General features: G+C 42.9%; 1 protein-coding gene across 1 annotated transcript in view; it reads right to left on the bottom strand.

The window, feature by feature from the left end:
* The window catches only part of RSPH10B (radial spoke head 10 homolog B), a 52,961-nt gene that overhangs the window by 19,164 nt on the left and 14,070 nt on the right, over positions 1–19,727 (bottom strand). The window contains exons 7-15 of the mRNA XM_059154032.1: positions 18,634–18,754; positions 11,450–11,626; positions 10,234–10,393; positions 9,557–9,678; positions 5,756–5,945; positions 4,026–4,140; positions 2,800–2,879; positions 2,546–2,694; positions 144–251 (exon numbers count right to left, since the gene is read on the bottom strand). Of these exons, the coding sequence (XP_059010015.1) occupies positions 144–251; positions 2,546–2,694; positions 2,800–2,879; positions 4,026–4,140; positions 5,756–5,945; positions 9,557–9,678; positions 10,234–10,393; positions 11,450–11,626; positions 18,634–18,754 (1,222 nt within the window). The remainder of the gene's footprint in view (positions 1–143; positions 252–2,545; positions 2,695–2,799; positions 2,880–4,025; positions 4,141–5,755; positions 5,946–9,556; positions 9,679–10,233; positions 10,394–11,449; positions 11,627–18,633; positions 18,755–19,727) is intronic.

Here is a 19,727-nt window from a genome sequence, read left to right as displayed (position 1 = left end):
TAGACAAACACGGGTACATGCACAGGCGTACACATAGTTACGTACTCGGGTTACAAGGCTTTTTGGTCACATCTTGGTTGTCAGTATCCAAAGCAAAACAGCCTAAATTGCATCTGCATTATTTGTGACGTCGCTTTACAAACCTCGGGTTCGAAGTTGCTGTCAACGCCGTCATGTATGAAAGGATTATCCTCTGCGATGACTTCCACAAACTTGGTTGCTGTTAATTCTTTATTTATCATTTTAAAATCCTGCAAAGAAATAACCAATTAAACCAAAATGGCCTATAACTACAAATCGTTATATTTTTAAAAAGGTTATTTTAATTTATTTGAGAGAGAGAGAGCACAAGCAGGGGGAGCAGGAGAGGGAGAAGCAGGCTCCCCACTGAGCAGGGAGCCCAACTCGGGACTCGATCCCAGGACCCTGAGATCATGACCTGAGCCGAAGGCAGACGCTTAACTGACTGAGTCACCCAGGTACTGCTAAACAGCTACATAGTTTTAATGTTTAATTTATACCCATGTAACACTATACATAGATGTTCTAGAAATGGGTGTCTTTGAAACTGATCCTTTTGAAAAACATTCTAGATTAACAATACTATTTACCCCTCTAGACCTTCCCCGGTCCCTCTAAAAAGAAAAGTGCCTTTAGAGGCATAAACACAGGACAGAGGGGTTGGGAGAGTGGGTGATCCAGATGTGAGATACCTCCCAGCTGCACAGGTGGGGAAACACTGAACTGGGGGACTCAGGAAATCAGGATGCTGTCGACACTCAAGAAGGAGGCCCCCAAAAGTAACACTCCCGGGAGGGCTGAACACAGGAACACTCGCTGAGAAGACCCTGCCCGCATCAGAGCTGCAAACAGAAGCTTTGCGCTCAGAGATAATGAACCAGAGAGCATCTGGCCCAGGACACGCAGTCTCCCCTACTTTAGTGCTGCTGCAAACAAGGGCTGGCCAGGGGCCGGCTCCAAGCTGACCCGCCCTCCTAAGCACCATGCAAACCAGGCTTTATGTGTTCTAACCTAAGGATCATGCCGACTCCACGTGAACCCGCTGGCCCATCTCAACATCCCTAACCAGGAACATTCCTGAGGTGACGCAATGGAATTACACAGAACCACCTGTGTCTTTGACAGGGGAAGAAACCCAGAATCCCAACAAGCCTCTAACTGTACCGCGTTAGTGGAGACACGGGGGAGAGAAGAACATGGTAATGAACTCTGGGAAGATGCCGCCAGCTGGGACCGGAAGTCTGAGCCATCTAGGGGGACGGATGACCTCATCACTTCAATCAGAGGCCGTGAAGAAAAGGGGGAAGTGAGCAAATAAACAGCTGTACAAAACTCACACATTGCTAACAAGCTCTTTTCCTGTAGTAGACACTAGGTGACAGTCTGTTTTCTGTACACATCCGACACTGTTAAGGCTTTTTAAAAGCACTCTATTCCCTATTAGTATTCCAACTCTTCTCATTTTCTTATTTATATACCCACGGGTGTAAGTCAAAACAAAAACCACCAATAGTTAGTACAAGAATATTGGGTGAAGGGACACTTGGGTGGCTCAGTTGTTAAGCATCTGCCTTCGGCTCAGGTCATGATCCCAGGGTCTTGGGATCGAGCCCCGCATCAGGCTCCCTGCTCAGCGGGAAGCCTGCTTCTCCCTCTCCCACTCCTGCTGCTTGTGTTCCCTCTCTTGTGCTCTCTGTCAAATAAAATCTTTTTTTTTTTAAGATTTTATTTATTTATTTGACAGAGAGAGATTACAAGTAGGCAGAGAGAGAGAGAGGAGGAAGCAGGCTCCCTGCTGAGCAGGGAGCCCGATTCGGGACTCGATCCCAGGACCCTGAGATCATGACCTGAGCCGAAGGCAGCGGCCTAACCCACTAAGCCACCCAGGTGCCCAAATAAAATCTTTTTTAAAAAAGAATATTGTATGAAGTAGATGTCCTGCTTTATAAACTAATAACTTCTTTAAATTACTTTTTGATCAACGATCATTTTTTTAGATGACATTCCCTTACCTCCCCACCCTGTCTTCTCTTCCATGGCAAGGTCTGCATCCGCAAAGGCACTGGGGCTGCCCATGCCCCTCCCTCACTGGCACACGGAGCCAGTGCTCCCTCTGCCTCAGGTCTGTCGAAGATCCTTGGAATGACTCGCTTCTGCCCAAAGAGGCTCAACAAACATTCAGTGGCTATGAAAATCCATCAAGGATATTCACCTCATCATTTGGGTACCAGAGCCGGAATATCTCTTTAATGAAAACCCAAATGCCAGGGCGTCTCTGGGTGGCTCGGTCAGTTAAGCGTCTGACTCTTGATTTCAGCTCAGATCATGATCTCAGGGTCACGAGATCGAGCCTTGAGTCAGGCTCCATCCTGGGCAAGGAAATCAGCTGAGATTTGTTCTCTCCCTCTCCCTCTGCTTCTCCCCTCCCAACGCATGAGCACATGCTCTCCCTCAAAAAGGAAAAAAAAAAAAAAAAGCCAAAATTCTTATTACTATAAAACCAGTCTCGGTCATAAGTGGTTACTTTCAACATCCAGAGGAAGTGTCGCATCTTCATGGAGGGCTCGTGGGGAGGAGCTGCGTGTGGTCTGCAGTGAACTGTGTAGATTTCCCAGCACTTGTCAATGTAGGTCATGGAATAGAGCGTCTGCTGCTGCCCGCTGAATAAGCTGCCTAAAGACACGAGGGAAAGATAAACAACCAAAAACTGATTACACAGCTACATGTTGGAGGGTAAAAAATTGAAAATAAATATAACGCTGTTGGTTTTATATTTACCTTTTACACGGCAGGCATTCGGGTGAATGTTCTCAGTCATCAGTTTGGTAAAACACAGAAAGAGCGATGGGCTTCTGTTTCTGTCGAGACAGAGCTAGTCACCCCTCTGTCCGGGAGGTAGAACCTAACTGTCCTCTCCCTGAGTGTGGAGTGGACTTATCAGTTTGCTTCGAACGAGAGCACAGAAAGGGAGAAAGAGTGTGTTTACGGTCGAGAATTCTGGCTGCCACCACTTTAACCGAGCAATCAGGGTTGGGATCACCGGCAATAAGACAGTCCAATGTCACGTACCCCTGATCGGATATGATGCCAAGGGCCGTTTGCCTCCATGGTATTCTTCCCCCAAACCCAAGCCTCAGCGCAATGATGAAAACACATCAGCAAATCAAAGTCAAGGGACATTTCACAAAATAAGTGACCGACGGTCTTCCAAAGTGTCAAGGTCATGAAAGACAAAATCCAAGAAACTATCACAGGTTGTAGGGACTCAGGAGGTAGGACAACAAAATGCAAAGAACAAGGAACACGGAAGGGACATCAGTGGGAAAATTTGGGAAACCCTAGTGAAGTCTATGATTTCGCTAACAGTATTACACCAACGTTCATTTCTTCACTTTGATAAGTGCACCATGGTTGCGTAAGATTGCTAAGGAAGCTGAGGGACAGGTGTCTAGGAATCACCATACTAACATGGCAACACGTCCATAAAACTAAATTTATTTAAAAATTTAAAAGTTTTTTTTTTTCAAGATGTAGTATCCATTTTTCTGAGAAAGACAGGAAATTCTGCCCTAAGGAAAGGTTGGTATTGGGGCGCCTGGGTGGCTCAGTCGTTAAGCATCTGCCTTCCGCTCCGGTCATGATCCCGGGGTCCTGGGATGTGGCAGCAGGGCTCGGCAGGAAGCCTGCTTCTCCCTCTGTCACTTCCCCTGCTTGTGTTCCCTCTCTAGGAGATAAATAAAATCTTTAAAAAAAAAAAAAAGGAAGAGTTGGTGTTGACCATTTCTGATTAAAACTCTAGGAACAGTATTCAGGATGGAAACATGACTCCTATCTGAGGGGTCTTCCAAATTCTAATCTGGTATCTCATGGTTTTGTGGTTAATATTTATAAAACCCTTTTGTTTCTGGCCCTTCGTTTCTGAAGTATGTAAAATGATACCGCACATTGAAGAAAGCAGAAAAGTTACTGCGCCACCCTCTCAGCGCTCTGGAAGCAGTACTTACTGGTATTCTTTGTGGTGGATGTGGTAAGCCAACTGTAGGAGATAATTCAGAAATGTTCTCAAAAGTATTGTTGTAAATGGAGAATGGATTTCTTCCACTGGAATGTCATTGTTGGCTGAAATAAAGAAATATGGAAAGGATGCTTAGTATTTTTTAATTGAGGTATCATTGACATATAATGTTGTATTAGTTTCAGGTGTGCTGTATGATTCACTCTACGTTACAAAATAACCACCACAATAAGTCTTGTTGACATCATTCACCTACACAGTTATAAAAATTCCTCATTCATTCTTGAGGACTTTTAAGATTTACCCTCTTAGAAATATTCATATATAATATCATGTTTTGAACATACCATGATTTTATTCTTCTTAAAAAATATATTTTAGGGGCACCTGGGTGGCTCAGTGGATTAATCCTCTGCCTTCGGCTCAGGGAGATCATCCCCAATTGGGCTCTCTGCTCTGCAGGGAGCCTGATTTCTCTCTCTCTCTCTCTGCCTGCCTCTCTGCCTACTTGTGATCTCTGGCAAATAAATACATAAAATCTAAAAAAAAAAATTTAAATTCAATTAACATAGAATGTATTTCTAGTTTCAGATCAAGATTTTATTCTTGATGCCTGGTGTTTTTTAAAACCTATTTATTTGCTCCTGGTATACAATTCAAAGAACTGAGTATGAGTATCTTTTTTTCCTAGCGAGTACTGTGAACAGCATATACACATCCACCTAAAACATAGGTACTGCTCGAAAAATCACGATCTGGTCAGTTTTCAAGAAACTTATAAGATACCTTGTGCCAGTGTTTTTCAAGGTGATCTGAGCCTCATCTGACTAATGATTCTAATTCTAAATGGATGCTAAGTCTTTGTCAAACACTTAAATTTCAGGGAAATAGGTATTAGTTCGAATATTCTGTGGTTCGAATAGAGAATTTGAAGTTTTCAAGGCCTGCTTCCCAGAATTTAGCTGAAAGAAGGAAAACTTTCAATACTATTAAGTTTATTGCATGAACTTTCGCTTTTGAAATCAAGCCCAAGCCCAAGACGACCTCAAGTGTTTTCGCGGCTGCGCCAAGCCCTCCCCAATCCTCTCTGCTTCTGATCTCACAGTGTTGGCAGGTTTGATAGATCAGGGGCAGGCAAACTTCTCCATCGAGAGCCAGCAGCACATATTTTAGGCTTTGTAGGCCACACAGTCTCTGTCACAACCCCTCTGGTTGTTCTGGTATCAGGGCAAAAACAGCCGCAGATCATGCATGAGAAAATGGGCATGGCTGTGTTCCAATAAAACTTTATTTATAAGAACAGACAGGGGACTGGATTCAGCCCAGAGGCCCCGCTGCAGGCGGTCTTTTACTGCTGCCGTAATTTCACGAGATCGTCTCAAATACATTTTAAGTAACTTGAGAAGACCCCCGTGTGTTGATTTCTGGAAGGTCTCGCAGCATTTGCCTTCCTCCCCCGTCTCCCCGTTTCTTGACTGCTTTCGTAGTGACATGATGTCATGCTATTCTTTGAACCAAAAGATGTTGGGGCGCCTGGGTGGCTCAGTCGGTTAAGTATCTGCCTTTGGCTCAGGTCATGATCTCAGGGTCTGCTTCTCCCACTCCTTCTGCCCCTCCCCCGCCTGCTCACGCACGCTCTCTTGCTCGCTCTCTCTCTCAAATAAATAAATCTTAAAAAAAATAATAACCAAAAAGACACAAAGGACCTAGAATACTCACTACTTAATACTCTGTCCATATCAGCAAGAGTTATCTTATGGTGGTGAAATTTGCAGTCTTTGAGAAACCTCCAGAAGTGAAGCTTTGTCATCAGGAAAGTGTTATCCAGAGAGCGATCACACCCTAGGCTGCTGTAAAAGCTATAAATTCTTCTCAATTCTGTAATATTTCTTAAGACGGCATATTCTACCTACGAAGAGAAAACCACGCATGTCTTAGTCTTGCCTAATAAGAACAAAAGTAAAAGAAACAACACCTGTTTTGTAAATTTAATGAGATAACACATATGACATAGTAACATTTACCTCTTATCGATGTATGAGCTCAACAAATGTCATATTCCCCCCACTCAACCCCAGGCCAATAAAATGCATTTCTCATTAAAGTGAACACTGAAAAATTTGCTGTTACCAAAAAAAAAGCTGTTATCAGTACAATGAAATTGCTTTCATACTGCTATGTGATAGCATCCTGTTTGAATGGGCAGCAATAAAACCCTCTTGTCTACAGATCAGTATCTTTCATGAAGATAGGCATAAAAATCCTCAACAAAATAGGAGTATATGAAATCTAGCAATACCTAAAATTCTTTTTTTTTTTTAAGATTTTATTTATTTATTTGACAGAGAGAGATCACAAGTAGGCAGAGAGGCAGGCAGAGAGAGAGGAGGAAGCAGGATCCCTGTGGAGCAGAGTCTGATGTGGGGCTCCATCCCAGGACTCTAGGATCATGACCTGAGTCGAAGGCAGAGGCTTTAACCCACTGAGCCACCCAGGCGCCCCAGTACCTAAAATTCTATGCCACACCGAGCGGGGCTTATCCTGGGACTGCAAGGCTGGTTGTTTGTTTGTTTAATAGACTCTGTGCCCAGTGTGGAGCCCGAAGTGGGGCTCCAACTTACAACCATGAGATCAAGACCAGAGCTGAGATCATGAGTCAGACACTTAACTGACTGACACGCCCCGGGCTTGGTTGATTTTAAAAACATACAACTAACATCAGACTTCCTGCTGTCTGAAATAGACGATACTCACACTCGTAATTAACCTCCCTCTCCGTCCCCAGTCACCTTCTATAATTCTCCCCAACCTGATGTGACCCTGACCTTCCCATACGTGCAACCCTGCAGCCTATGCAGTGTCCTGTTCTCCAAGACCACTTACCCTGTGTCTCGCCCTCCCAAATGAATTATTCAGGAAATGTGACCTACGCTGTCTGGGGATCCCCAAGGAGATGGAGAAGTCCCCCCTTGGGCAGTTGCGTCAGGCATCTGTCCCTCCCAGCAGTAACTCCTACTTTCTAAAATTCAATCCGGTTGGATAAACATGCCAAAGCTGCCTTATCTAAAGCCTTGTTCTAGAGTAGAATGCAGGATTTTCTTCATGAAGCTTTAAACCTGGTAAAGATACCATAAGGAAATACCTCTGGTGGAACAGAGCCTCAGAGGAAGGACAGGTGGGTTCCAAGGAGGAAGTTCTCTGGAGGACACTGTACTTGAACTCCACCTCGGAGCACAGAACAAATCACTTCACAGTCAGCAGGCCTGCCAGTATAGGCTGGGACAGGGTCGGGGGAGGGCAGAGAGGTTGAGGTGTCCAGGAATGCCAGGAGGGCAGCCTGCCCTGGAGAAAGGCTGTCCCTGTGCTCCGCCCCATCTCCCTCCTGGGCAAAGTGGGACAATCACAGTTCTGCCCATAGGCTGTGGGATAATTTAGCAAAATAAAGGCGTTTGGAAACATGCCCAGAGCAAAGGGCTTTCTGCTGATGTGCTGGCCATTATCCTAGAAGAGGAAGAGGGGACTGCTAGGGGCAGGTTGGCGGGGCAGGTTGCTGTCCCTCCTCAGAGGTCCTGAATACACACAGCTACCAGCAGCATGGAACAGGATGGAGCTAGACAGCCAATAGAGCTTTCCAGAACCTTCCAAAGTCTGGAGATCATGAAGGACCATGGAAGGTGAAGGCTCCGTCACAGACAGAGGAAGTTAGAGAGATGTGACCGCCACAGGCAGCGTGGGGTCCTGGGTAGGATCTTGGGACACAAAAAGGGATATTGTGAGGAAAAGTGAAATTCAAGTGAAGTCCACGACTTCTCGTTTCAGTGTGGCAGCAAGGCCCGGGGCTTGGCTTTGGGGCCCTGTTCAGTGGCCATGGGAGATGCTCACATGTGGAGAAGCCTGTGACAGGGACAAACCCGGGCTCCAGCAGCTCTTCTGAGAGTCTGAAGTCCTCACGAAAGGTTAGAAAAAAATGGAAGTTTCTCTACCTAGATTGTAATATTGTCCATATTATGAAATACCAGGTAGTCATGGAACACGTTTAGAGGTGTTTCCAAAATGTCAAGTTACAGGACTTTTTTTTGACTTTCGAGATCCTAGTTCTACAATGTTCGAATTTTCTTTAAAGAGCATGTGCTGGGCGCCTGGGTGGCTCAGCAGGTTAGGCGACCTCCTTTGGCTCAGGTCATGATCCTGGAGTTCCAGGATCAAGTCCCACATCAGGCTCCCCAGCTCCATGGCGAGTCTGCTTCTCCCTCTGACCTTCTCCCCTCTCATGCTCTCTCTCTCTCAAATAAATAAATTAATTAAATCTTTAAAAATAAATAAATAAAGAGCATGTGCTACGTTTGTAATTATAAAACAGTCAAGATATATATTTTTAAATTCACAGGTTTTTTTTGAAGACCTACCTGTTTTGACATGGAAAGTGAATGATACATAAGTAAACAGGGAGGGAGAGGAGGAAGAGGAAACTGTAAGAATATCCCTCCTTCTTGAGTGAATCCATGCATGCTTATTTATTCACCTAAAAATTATATTATAGGAAACTACCTAATGGCACTGAAGAGCTATGATTCAATACACAAAAACAAGAGATTATATGAGCAGAATACTCCAATTCTAAATACGTTTGCCCAAAACAAAACCGGAAAGATGGTCACCAGATTTTGTCCGGGTGGAGATTCTCTTCTACTTTTTCTTATGTGCATTTTTTAAAATTTCCTACAAGTATTGTGCATTATTCTCCTAACTAGAGAAAGTCATGATAGGTTTGGTTTGTTTTGTTCTTTAACAAGAATCTGGCAGCAGATCAAGTGAGCCAACCCCAGGAGCCCGAATTACATCGTTGGCCAGAAGAAGAGAGGAGAATGGTGCGGGGGGTGAAGAGTCATGTCTTTTGAGACCCACAGGAACTGGGGCCAGAGGAGACGGGATAGCAGGAGAGCAAAGGGGTGCCTGCCTTGCACTTTTGAGGTACCGATGGTTCTCCTGTTGCAAGCCACACCATCAACAATGCTTTCACGGAAAAATCCAGCAAGCCCCAGTCAAAGCAGGGATCACGATACTAACGTGTAATTTCGTGGATGTGATTTTCCACTTGTTAATCAGATGAAGTCAGGTACACATAATTTTCTCTGTCTCTAAGCTTTTCTAGACTTATACTGATTTCTAGGAGCTTGAAGTTCTTTGGAATCCCAGCAGCCCATAATAATGCACACCAGAATTAAGGTCCTGTGGTTGGGGTGGCCACAGCCTTGGCCTTGAGACCAAGCTGGGGGTGAGGGTAACTTGAATGTAATTAATTCACCAAGTCTCGCTATCTGGGCTTCTGTTTTCTCACAAAGCATGTTCCCTAGGGTTTCCTTGCAAATTAAATGAAATGGCACACAAAGCATCGATGGGGCTCCTAGAAGACATTCAACACAGGACAGCCCCCCTCGGCTGTATTTTCCCAAGCCTGGGGAGACTCTGCTAATATTCACGCCTAAAATACAAACATATAACAATATGAAAGGTTTTTACCTGCTTCTTTTCCTCCGCTTGATCTTTCTCAGGATACATACTCAGCAGCAAACTGAGATTTAGCTCAATGCTTGACCCTAATACAGAATTGCTTTCACTGCCGTCAAGCTTCCTGATAATCTCTAGCAAATAAAGGCAAATAGAAGGGATGGTGGTGAAAAGCAATGTTAAAAGTCATCAATGTGGGGGCGCCTGGGTGGCTCAGCGGGTTAAAGCCTCTGCCTTCAGCCCAGGTCATGATCCCAGGGTCCTGGGATCGAGCCCCGCATCGGGCTCTCTGCTCAGTGCAGAGCCTGCTTCTCTCTCTCTCTCTCTTTCTCTGCCTGCCTCTCTGCCTACTTGTGTTCTCTGTCAAATAAATAAATAAAATCTTTAAAAAAAAAAAAAGTCATCAATGTGACCATTTCAACTAGTAAATTAAAGTGCTTTGGAGAAAAGAAAAGAAAATGCTTTTGGAAGATAAAAAAAAATTTTTTTTTTCCAGTGTTATGTGGAAATGATTTTCCACCCAAGTGGGAAATAAGAGTATTCAAAAGACCTCCTAAGAAAGTAGTCCTCCCCACCACCCCTCCCCAGGAAAATTCTGTTTCCTGAAGTAGTCTTTGTATTTTGATGAGCAGATTCCACTGATAACAGAAGTTAATTTGCATACACCTGCCAGGAGCCCACCCCCTTACCAGCACTGAGGGAGGATGCAGGGTGCCAGTTCTTGAACGACAGGTCTGAAGACAGGTCCAGGTGACTTAAGAACTCAACTTCGAGATTTGGAAACTCCACTATGTGGTCATTGGAAAACAAGCCATTATACACACGCCCATTCTTGAAAGTTAATCGGCCCTGCAGACAAAAAGATGCACAGTTCAGGAAATCCACTGATAATCTACATCTGTACCATTTTCGAGGGTCTGGAGGTTTTTGTTTGTTTTTAAGACATGCACTTAGCACTTAGGCTCCTTGAGTCTCCAGCCACTGTGTTAAATCCTCTCTCTTCTTCTTCCTCCTCCTCTATCTGCTCCACAGCCTCTCCCCAGCTAACCCCAGATAACAGAAGGTGCCTTGTTAAACTATACCAGTGACCGGCAGAGTGCCCATCCCCAAATAGGGGCTCTATTGGATTGTCCAACACAAGCCAAGAGTCAGTCTGATGGAGAGGTAAGGAGATGATCCAAGTCATTTGTGGGAAGCTTCTCGGAAAAGAGTTTCTTCTCTCCTCCTACTTAGTGTGGTATGTGGATGTGAAGCCTGGAACCACAGCATCCATTTTGTGGTCATGAGGGAGGAGCAGCAGAGGGGTGAAACTGACATCATGGTAAGAGACATCCTGGGTAGATGGAAGAAAACTCCTGACATCACGGAGTTGCTGAATCAAACCCACTTGTTCTTTCACAGTTTTGTCTGATTAAGCTAGATTTTTCCGTTCCTTGTGACCAAAACCACCTAACACAGACATGTATGTACATAACATAAACTAAGTAAATAACTTCTAAATATACTGGACACAGATGATATGTTGAAAATTATTTTATTTTATTTTATTTTATTTTTTTAAAGACTTTATTTATTTATTTGACAGACAGGGATCACAAGTAGGCAGAGAGGCAGGCAGAGGGAGGAGGAAGCAGGCCCTCTGCTGAGCAGAAAGCCCAACTTGGGGCTTGATCCCAGGACCCTGGGATCAGGACCCAAGCTGAAGGCAGGGGCTTTAACCCACTGAGCCACCCAGGTGCCCCGGAAATTATTTTAAAATTCATGTAATCATCTTAACAAAACAATAAGTTATTCATGCAAAAATGGATTATGCGTTTTACCAGACAGAGAATGACATGCCTTTTAATGGCATTTCATTTGCTTTATAAAATCTATAAAATGTGTTCTTCACACGTCTGCACTCACCATGCCATGTTTTTTGTTGGAGACCCATTCTCCCTCATAAACAGCTCCACTCGCATAGTAGAACTTTCCACGGCCATGACGATATCCATCTACAAACTCTCCTACATATTCATTTCTCAAAGGGTATTGGGAGTTGGGGATTCTCTTCAGAAACCAGGAGTACGTTCCAAAGCCATTCTGAAAAGGAAATTGCCATGAGAAATGCTCAAAATAGTTCCTCTTTTTACCTGAATCCATTTAAAATTTGGTCAGTACGGGCACCTGGGTGGCTCAGTGTGTCAAGCCTCTGACTCTTGATTTTGGCTCAGATCGTGATCGCGGGGTCCGGAGACGGAGCCCAGTGTCAGGCTCTGCGTTCCACGTGGAGTCTGCTTGTCCCTCTCCCTCCCCCCACTTGTGTTTTTCTCCCTCCCCCTCTCGGTCTCAAAAATAAATAAATAAATAAATAAATAAATAAATAAAATCTTCTAAAATTACAATAAAACTCAGTCAATAGATCAAATACAATGACACATTGGAAAGGACAAAGAACACAGATTTTAGAGTCGTACAGACTTAGGTTCAGCCTCTGTGCCATCTACTTACAACCTTTTGATCCAAGGTAAATTATTTAAAGCCCTCTGGGTTTCATCTACAAAATGAAAATAACATCTATCCTGCAGGTTGGATGTAAAGATTGAAGATCTTTACAATACAAGCTAGTGCCTAGCTTGATATTGATAAACTATTACCTTAAATTTAATTTATTTTTAACATACAAATTTATTTTTTTTCAAATGCCCTCTTCAATCCCATTTTGTAGAGGTAACCAGAATTTAAAAGTCTGAAAATTCATCCATATTTTCCCCAGGCATGTTCAATTATACGTACCAAATCAACATATTATATGGACATATAACACATATAAATACACAATTTTTTCAACAATGGGATGATTTTGTGTAGCTCTTCCTAGAACTTCTGGGTAGATGCTAAAAAGAACTGAAAACAGGGACTCAAACAAATATTTGGGCACTCACGTTCATAGAAACATTATTTGCAATAACCAGAAGGTGGAAGCAACCCAGGTGTCCAATGATGGATGAATGAATAAACAAATGGATAATATAAACATACAATGGAATATTATTCAGTCTTAAGAAGGAAGGAAATTACATACTATAAGATGCATGAACCTTGAAGACATTATGCTAAGTGAAATAAACCAGTTGCAAAAGGACAGATACTCTCTAATTCTACTTATACGAGATACCAAGATGAGTCAGATTCATAGGGACAGAAAGTAGATGGTGGGTGCTAGGGATGGAGGAAGGAGGAAAAGAGATGGGGAGTGACTGTTTGATGGGGACAGAGTCTCCATTTGGAAAGAAGAAAGAGTTCTGGAGACAGATGGTACGCACAACAGTATGAATGTACTTAATGCCCCTGAATTGGACACTTAACGTGATCAAGATGGTAAATTTTTTTATCTGTATTTTATCACAATTAAAAAATTTTTTTTAAAAAGATGGAATGGTGGGACGCCTGGGTAGCTCAGTGGGTTAAAGCCTATGCCTTTGGCTCAGGTCATGATCCCAGGGTCCTGGGATCAAGCCCCACATTGGACTCTCTGCTCATCAGGGAGCCTACTTCCTCTTCCCTCTCTCTCTGCCTGCCTCTCTGCCTACTTGTGATCTCTGTCTGTCAAATAAAAATAAATAAATAAATAAAGATGGAATGGTTATGGGGCACCTGGTTGGTTCAGTGGGTTGAGCCTCTGCCTTCAGCTCAGGTCATGATCTCAGTGTCCTGGGATTGAGCCCCGCGTCAGGCTCTCTATTCAGCAGGGAGCCTGCTTCCCCCCCTCTCTCTGCCTGCCTCTCTGCCTACTTGTGATCTCTCTCTCTCTGTCAAATAAATAAATAAAATCTTTAAAAAATAAAAATATGGAATGGTTATATTGATGTCAAAAAATGACTTAAGAGAAACAGAAACTATCAGAGCTAAAGAGGAGCAAGACAAGATGATAAATTATATAAATTATATATGTGACTTGTACTGTATTCCTTTTTTTTTTTTAAGATTTATTTATTTAGGGGCACGTGGGTGGCTCAGTTGGTTAAGCATTTGCCTTCAGCTCAGGTCATGATCCCACAGTCCTGGGATCGAGCCCTGCATCAGGCTCCCTGCTTGGAGGGAAGCCTGCTTCTCCCTCTCCCACTCCCCTTGCTTGTATTTCTTCTCTTGCTGTTTCCCTCTGTCAAATAAATAAATTAAATTTTTTTAAATAAAAAAAAGGGTCAATCCACCAAGAAGATGTAATAATCTTTTTTTTTTTAAGATTTTATTTTATTTATTTGACAGAGAGAGATCACAGGTAGGTAGAGAGGCTGGCAGAGAGAGAGAGAGGGGGGGGGAAGCAGGCTCCCCGCTGAGCAGAGAGCCCGATGTGGGACTCGATCCCAGGACCCTGAGATCATGACCTGAGCCGAAGGCAGCGGCTTAACCCACTGAGCCACCCAGGCACCCCAAGAAGATGTAACAATCTTAAACATGAATGCACTTAACAGAACTTAAAAATCTATAAAGCAAAAATTGATAGATTTGAAAGAAATAGATGAATCTACAATTACACTTCAACACTTCACCACTCTTATCTCAGAAACGGGTAGAAAAAAATAAACAGAAAATAAGGAATATGACCTAGAAGACCTGAGCAACACTATCAACCGACTTGATCTAATTGGCATCCACAGAACACTCCATTCAACAAAAGCAGAAAAAACACAACATTCACCAAGACAGACCATATTCTGGGCCACAAAAATAAACCACAGCATATTTAAGAGAAATGTAGTCATACAAAGTATGTTCTCTAACCACAGTGGAATTAAATAAAAAATCAGCAACAGAAAGATGGCTGGAAAAACCTCCAACTATTTGGGAACTTAGCAACGTATGTCAAAACAATTTGCAGGTTAAAGAGGAAGTCACAGGAACATTAGAAAATATTTTGAACTGAACAAAAATGAAAATATATCAGAATTAGGAGGATGCAGAGAAAGCAACGTTAAGAGGAAAAAATTTAGTATTAAATGCTTATATTAGAAAAGAAGAAATGTCTCAAATCAATAAAGCTTCCATCCCACAATGCAAGGGAAAGAAGAGTGTGTTAAACCCAAAGAATGAAGAAAGAAGGTAAGAGCAAAGAGTGGGTATCAAATTAAAAACTGAAAAATCTCAAGAGAAAATAAGTAACACCAAGACTGGCTCTTAAAGAATTCTCATGACATGGATACATCTGTAGAAAGACCGAAGACAAAAGAGAAAACATAAATCACTGGTACTGGGAGAAAGAGGGAACATCACTATAGATCCCACATAATATATATTAAAAGAATAACAAGAGACTTTTTTTTAAAAACAAGTTCTTTTTTTAAAGATTTTATTCATTTAGGGCAGAGGACATGAATGGACATTTCTGCAAAGAAGACATCCAGATGGCCAACAGACACCTGAAAAAATGCGCCACATCACTTGGCATCAGAGAAATACAAATCAAAACCACCATGAGTACCACCTGACACCAGTCAGAAGGGCTAAAATTAACAAGTCAGGAAATGACAGATGCTGGCGAGGATGGAGAGAAAGGGGAACCCTCCTACACTGTTGGTGGAAATGCAAGCTGGTGCAACCGCTCTGGAAAACAGCATGGAGGTTCCTCAAAAAGTTGAAAATAGAGCTACCCTATGACCCAGCAATTGCACTACTGGGTATTTACCCTAAAGATACAAATGTAGTGATCCGAAGGGGCACGTGCACCCGAATGTTTATAGCAGCAATGTCCACAATAGCCAAACTATGGAAAGAACCTAGATGTCCATCAACAGATGAATGAATAAAGAAGATGTGGTATATATATACAATGGAATACTATGCAGCCATCAAAAGAAATGAAAGCTTGCCATTTGCAATGATGTTGATGGAACTAGAGGGTATTATACTGAGCGAAATAAGACAATCAGAGAAAGACAATTATCATATGATCTCCCTGATATAAGGACATGGAAATGCAACGTGCGGGGTTTGGGGGGTTGGAAAAGAATAAATGCAACAAGATGATCAGGAGGGAGACAAACCATAAGAGACTCTTAATCTCACAGAACAAACTGAGGGTTGCTGGGGGGAGGGGGGTCGGGAAAGGGGGTGGGGTTATGGACACTGGGGAGGGTATGTGCTATGGTGAGTGCTGTGAGGTGTGTAAACCTGGCGATTCACAGACCTGTACCCCTGGGGCTAATAATACATTATATGTTTATTTTAAAAAAATTTTTTAAGATTTTATTCATTTATTTATTTCGTTTATGTGTCAGAGAGAGAGAAGAGAGCACAAGGGGGGAGAGTGGCAGGTAGAGGGAGAAGCAGTCTCCCCACTGAGCAGGGAGCCCCACACAGAACTCGATCCCAGGACTCTGGGATCATGACCCAAGCTGAAGACAAATGTATGACTTACCGAGCCACCAAGGCATCCCCAGGAGAGACTACTATGAACAACCTTGTGCCAATAAATTTCTATGCAATGGACAAGTTTCTTCAATAATACAAACTTCCAAAACTTATTCAAGAACATACAGATGGGGTGCCTGCGTGGCTCAGCTGGCTAAGCGTCCGACTCCTGATTTTGGCTCAGGTCATAATCTTGGGGCCATGAGATCAAGCCCCATATGGGGCTCTGCACTGAGTGTGGAGCCTGCTTAGGATTCTTTCTCTCCCTCTGCCAATGCCCCGTGCCCCACTCACACACCATGCCCTCTCTCCTGGAACAACAACACAAAAACAAACTAACGTGAAAAACTTCATTCACCACAATCCAGTGGGATTTATTTCTGGGTTGTAAGGGTGTATCAATATTTGCAAATCAATCAGTGTGATCCAGCACATCAATAGGAGAAAGGGTGAGAACCACATGATCATTTCAATAGATGTAGGAAAAGCATTTGACAAAGTACAACATCCATTCATGATAAGCACTTTGACAAAGTAGCTTTGAAGGGAACATAACTCAACATAATAAAGGCCACATATGAAAAACCCATAGCTAATATCATCCTTAATGGGGAAAAAGAGTTTTTCCTCTACGGTCAGGATGTCCACTCTCAACACTGTCATTCAACACGGTACTAGAAGTGCTAGCCACAGAGACCAGACAACAAAAAGAATTTATAAAAGGCATCCAAATCAGTAAGGGAAAAGTAAAACATTCACTATTTGCAGATGACATGACATAGAAAACCCAAAAGACTCCACCAAAAAAACTGCTAGGACTGATACATAAATTTAATAAAGCTGCAGGACACAAAATCAATCTACAGGAACATGCTGCATTTCTATGCATCTATAATGAAGCAGCAGAAATTCAGAAAACTCATTTACAATTGGAACAAAAATAATAAGATCCCTGGGAATCAACCCAACCAAAGAGGTGAAAGACCTCTGAAAACTGTAGAATTTGGTTAAAGAAACTGAAGACAACACCAGTGGAAAGACATTCCATGTTCCTGGATTGGAAGAACACTGTTAAAATGTCTATACTGTCCAAAGCAGTCTACATGTTTGATGTAACCTCTATCAAAATACCAACTGCGGGGCGCCTGGGTGGCTCAGTGGGTTAAGCCGCTGCCTTCAGCTCAGGTCATGATCTCAGGGTCCTGGGATCGAGCCCCGCATCGGGCTCTCTGCTCAGCGGGGAGCCTGCTTCCTCCTCTCTCTGTGCCTGCCTCTCTGCCTGCTTGTCATCTCTCTCTGTCAAATAAATAAATAAAATCTTTAAAAAAAAAATACCAACTGCATTTTTCACACAGCTAGAACAAACAGGCCTAAAACTTGTATGGAACCACAAGGGACCCCAAAGAGCAATCTTGAAAAGGCAAAGCAAAGCTGGAGGCATCACAATTCTGAACTTGAAGTTATAATACAAAGCTGCAGTGATCAACACAGTATGGTACCAACACAAAAAGAAACACAATGGAACAGAAGAGAAAATCCAGACACAAACCCACAACTATACAGTCAACTAATCTTCAACAAAGCTGGAAAGAACATCCAATGGGGAAAGCCTCTTCAACAAATGGTGTTGGGAAAACGGGACAGCAACAGGCAAAAGAATGAAGTGTGATCACTTTCTTATATCAACTCAAAAATAAACTCAAAATGGATTTAAGACCTCAGTATGAGATCTGAAACCTTAAAAATCCTATAAGAGAACACAGGCAGTAACCTCTTTGACATCAGCCATAATAACTTCTTAGAGGATGGGTCTCCTGAAGCGAAGGAAACAAAAGCAAAAATAAAGTATTGGACTTCATCAAAATAAAAAGCTTCTAGGGGCACGCTGGCGGCTCAATGGGTTAAGCTTCTGCTTTCAGCTCAGGTCATGATCTCAGGGTCCTGGGATCGAGCCCCGCATTGGGCTCTCTGCTCAGCAGGGAGCCTGCTTCCTCCTCTCTCTCTGCCTGCCTCTCTGCCTACTTGTGATCCCTATTTGTCAAATAAATAAATAAAATCTTAAAAAAAAAAAAGAGAGAGAATGAAATCTTACCATTTGCAAAGACACGGACAGAGCTAGAGAGCAAAATGCTCAGTGAGATAAGTCAGACGATGACAAATACCAGGATTTCACTCCTATGTGGCACTGAAGAAATAAACAAGCAAGAGGAGGAAGTGAGAGAGAAAGATAATCTCAAAGCAAGAAACAGATTCTTAACTATGGAGAACAAACGGGGGGTCACCCGAGGGAAGATGGTTGGAGGGAGGAGGCAAAGAGGTGACAGGGGTTAAGGAGATATTATTCGATTATGCAGATATTATGAGAACCACATACACTTAACCATATAAAGCCTTTTTTTTCTGTGCAGGAAATACACAGCTTCGAAGGTGTAGAGAACAGTCTCGGTCCGCACGGCGGCCGTGGGAATTACAGACTTGTCCGTGCCGGGACCTCGCCTGCGTGTAAGACCTTTAGAGAAACCTACATGATGACACGGTATGCTTAAAGGATGGTTTGGACCAGTAAATCATACTTTGGGGTTCTAGAGTTAGCAGAGCTTAGGTTTAGGTTATCAGAGGATATAGGGAGAGACCCACGTGCTAAGGAGCAGCAGGGTCCCCTCCTGGGTGTGTTGGGTTCACACGAGCAGGTGCCCTACCTGGACGCCCTTCTCCCACTGACCCGTGTACTCCTCGTTCGCCGTCAGCCACCTCATCCTGCCTTCCCCGTGGCGCATGTTGTTTTCCCACTGACCTTCATATATGTTTCCGGATTTGTAACTGGGACAAAAAAAAAATTGAAAATAATCAGTTATTTTTTAATATCATACTTCTCTTTAAGAAGTCTTTCTTTTGGGGCACCGGGTGACTCAGTGGGTCAAAGCCTCTGCTTTCGGCTCAGGTCATGATCTCAGGGTCCTGGGATCGAGTCCCGCATCGGGCTCTCTGCTCAGTGGGGAGCCTGCTTCCTCCCCTCTCTCTGCCTGCCTACTTGTGATCTCTGTCAAATAAATGAAGGAAAATCTTTAAAAAAAAAAAAAAAAAAAGACTTCCTTTTAAGCTTCTTCTCTCGACACCTTTGAAGAAATCCAACCCTTGTGCCTGTAAGATCTTCTTAAGTTCAAGGGATAGACGTGTGGTCAGTAGAATTCTTTGTCTTCAGGGTAGGATAAACCACTTTATTAAATCCTCGGTCATTTAATAACTCCCTGTGGTATTATGATTAGTTAACATTTCTCCCCCAAAATAGAGTCAAATATTTTAAGAGTTGGCCTATCAGTTCAATTTAAAATCAAGAAAATGGGGCCACTGGGGTGGCTCAGTCAGTTAAGCATCTGCCTCTGGCTCAGGTCATGATCTCAGGGTCCTGGGATTGAGTTCCACTACGGGTTCCTTGCTTAGCAGGGAGCCTGCTTCTCCCTCTCCCTCTGCCCCTCCCCCTGCTTGTGCTCTCTCACTCTGTCAAATAAATAAATAAAATCTTTATTTAAAAAAATAAAAATAAAAAAATATAATCAAGCAACTATGTCAAGAGTCTTCCTAAAGCATACAGTAATAGATATCCATGATTAATAGAGAACAAAGACAGTTTCTACCTGTGAAAAAGCAAAACTGTTATTAAACCTCACTTAATATAATGTTTCTCTAAATTTTCCATAGAATATTTTCATCACTATGGACATTACATCAGGGTGAGTTTAAATATCGCACCCTACTTGTATAGAAAATATATTCCCTGGAAGTTCTACAACTT

The sequence above is a fragment of the Mustela lutreola genome, chromosome 17 (genome assembly GCF_030435805.1).
Source record: "Mustela lutreola isolate mMusLut2 chromosome 17, mMusLut2.pri, whole genome shotgun sequence".
In the NCBI taxonomy this organism is placed as follows: domain Eukaryota; kingdom Metazoa; phylum Chordata; class Mammalia; order Carnivora; family Mustelidae; genus Mustela; species Mustela lutreola.
Note: the sequence above shows the minus strand (reverse complement) of the source record. Positions and strands in the feature narration are given on the sequence as shown.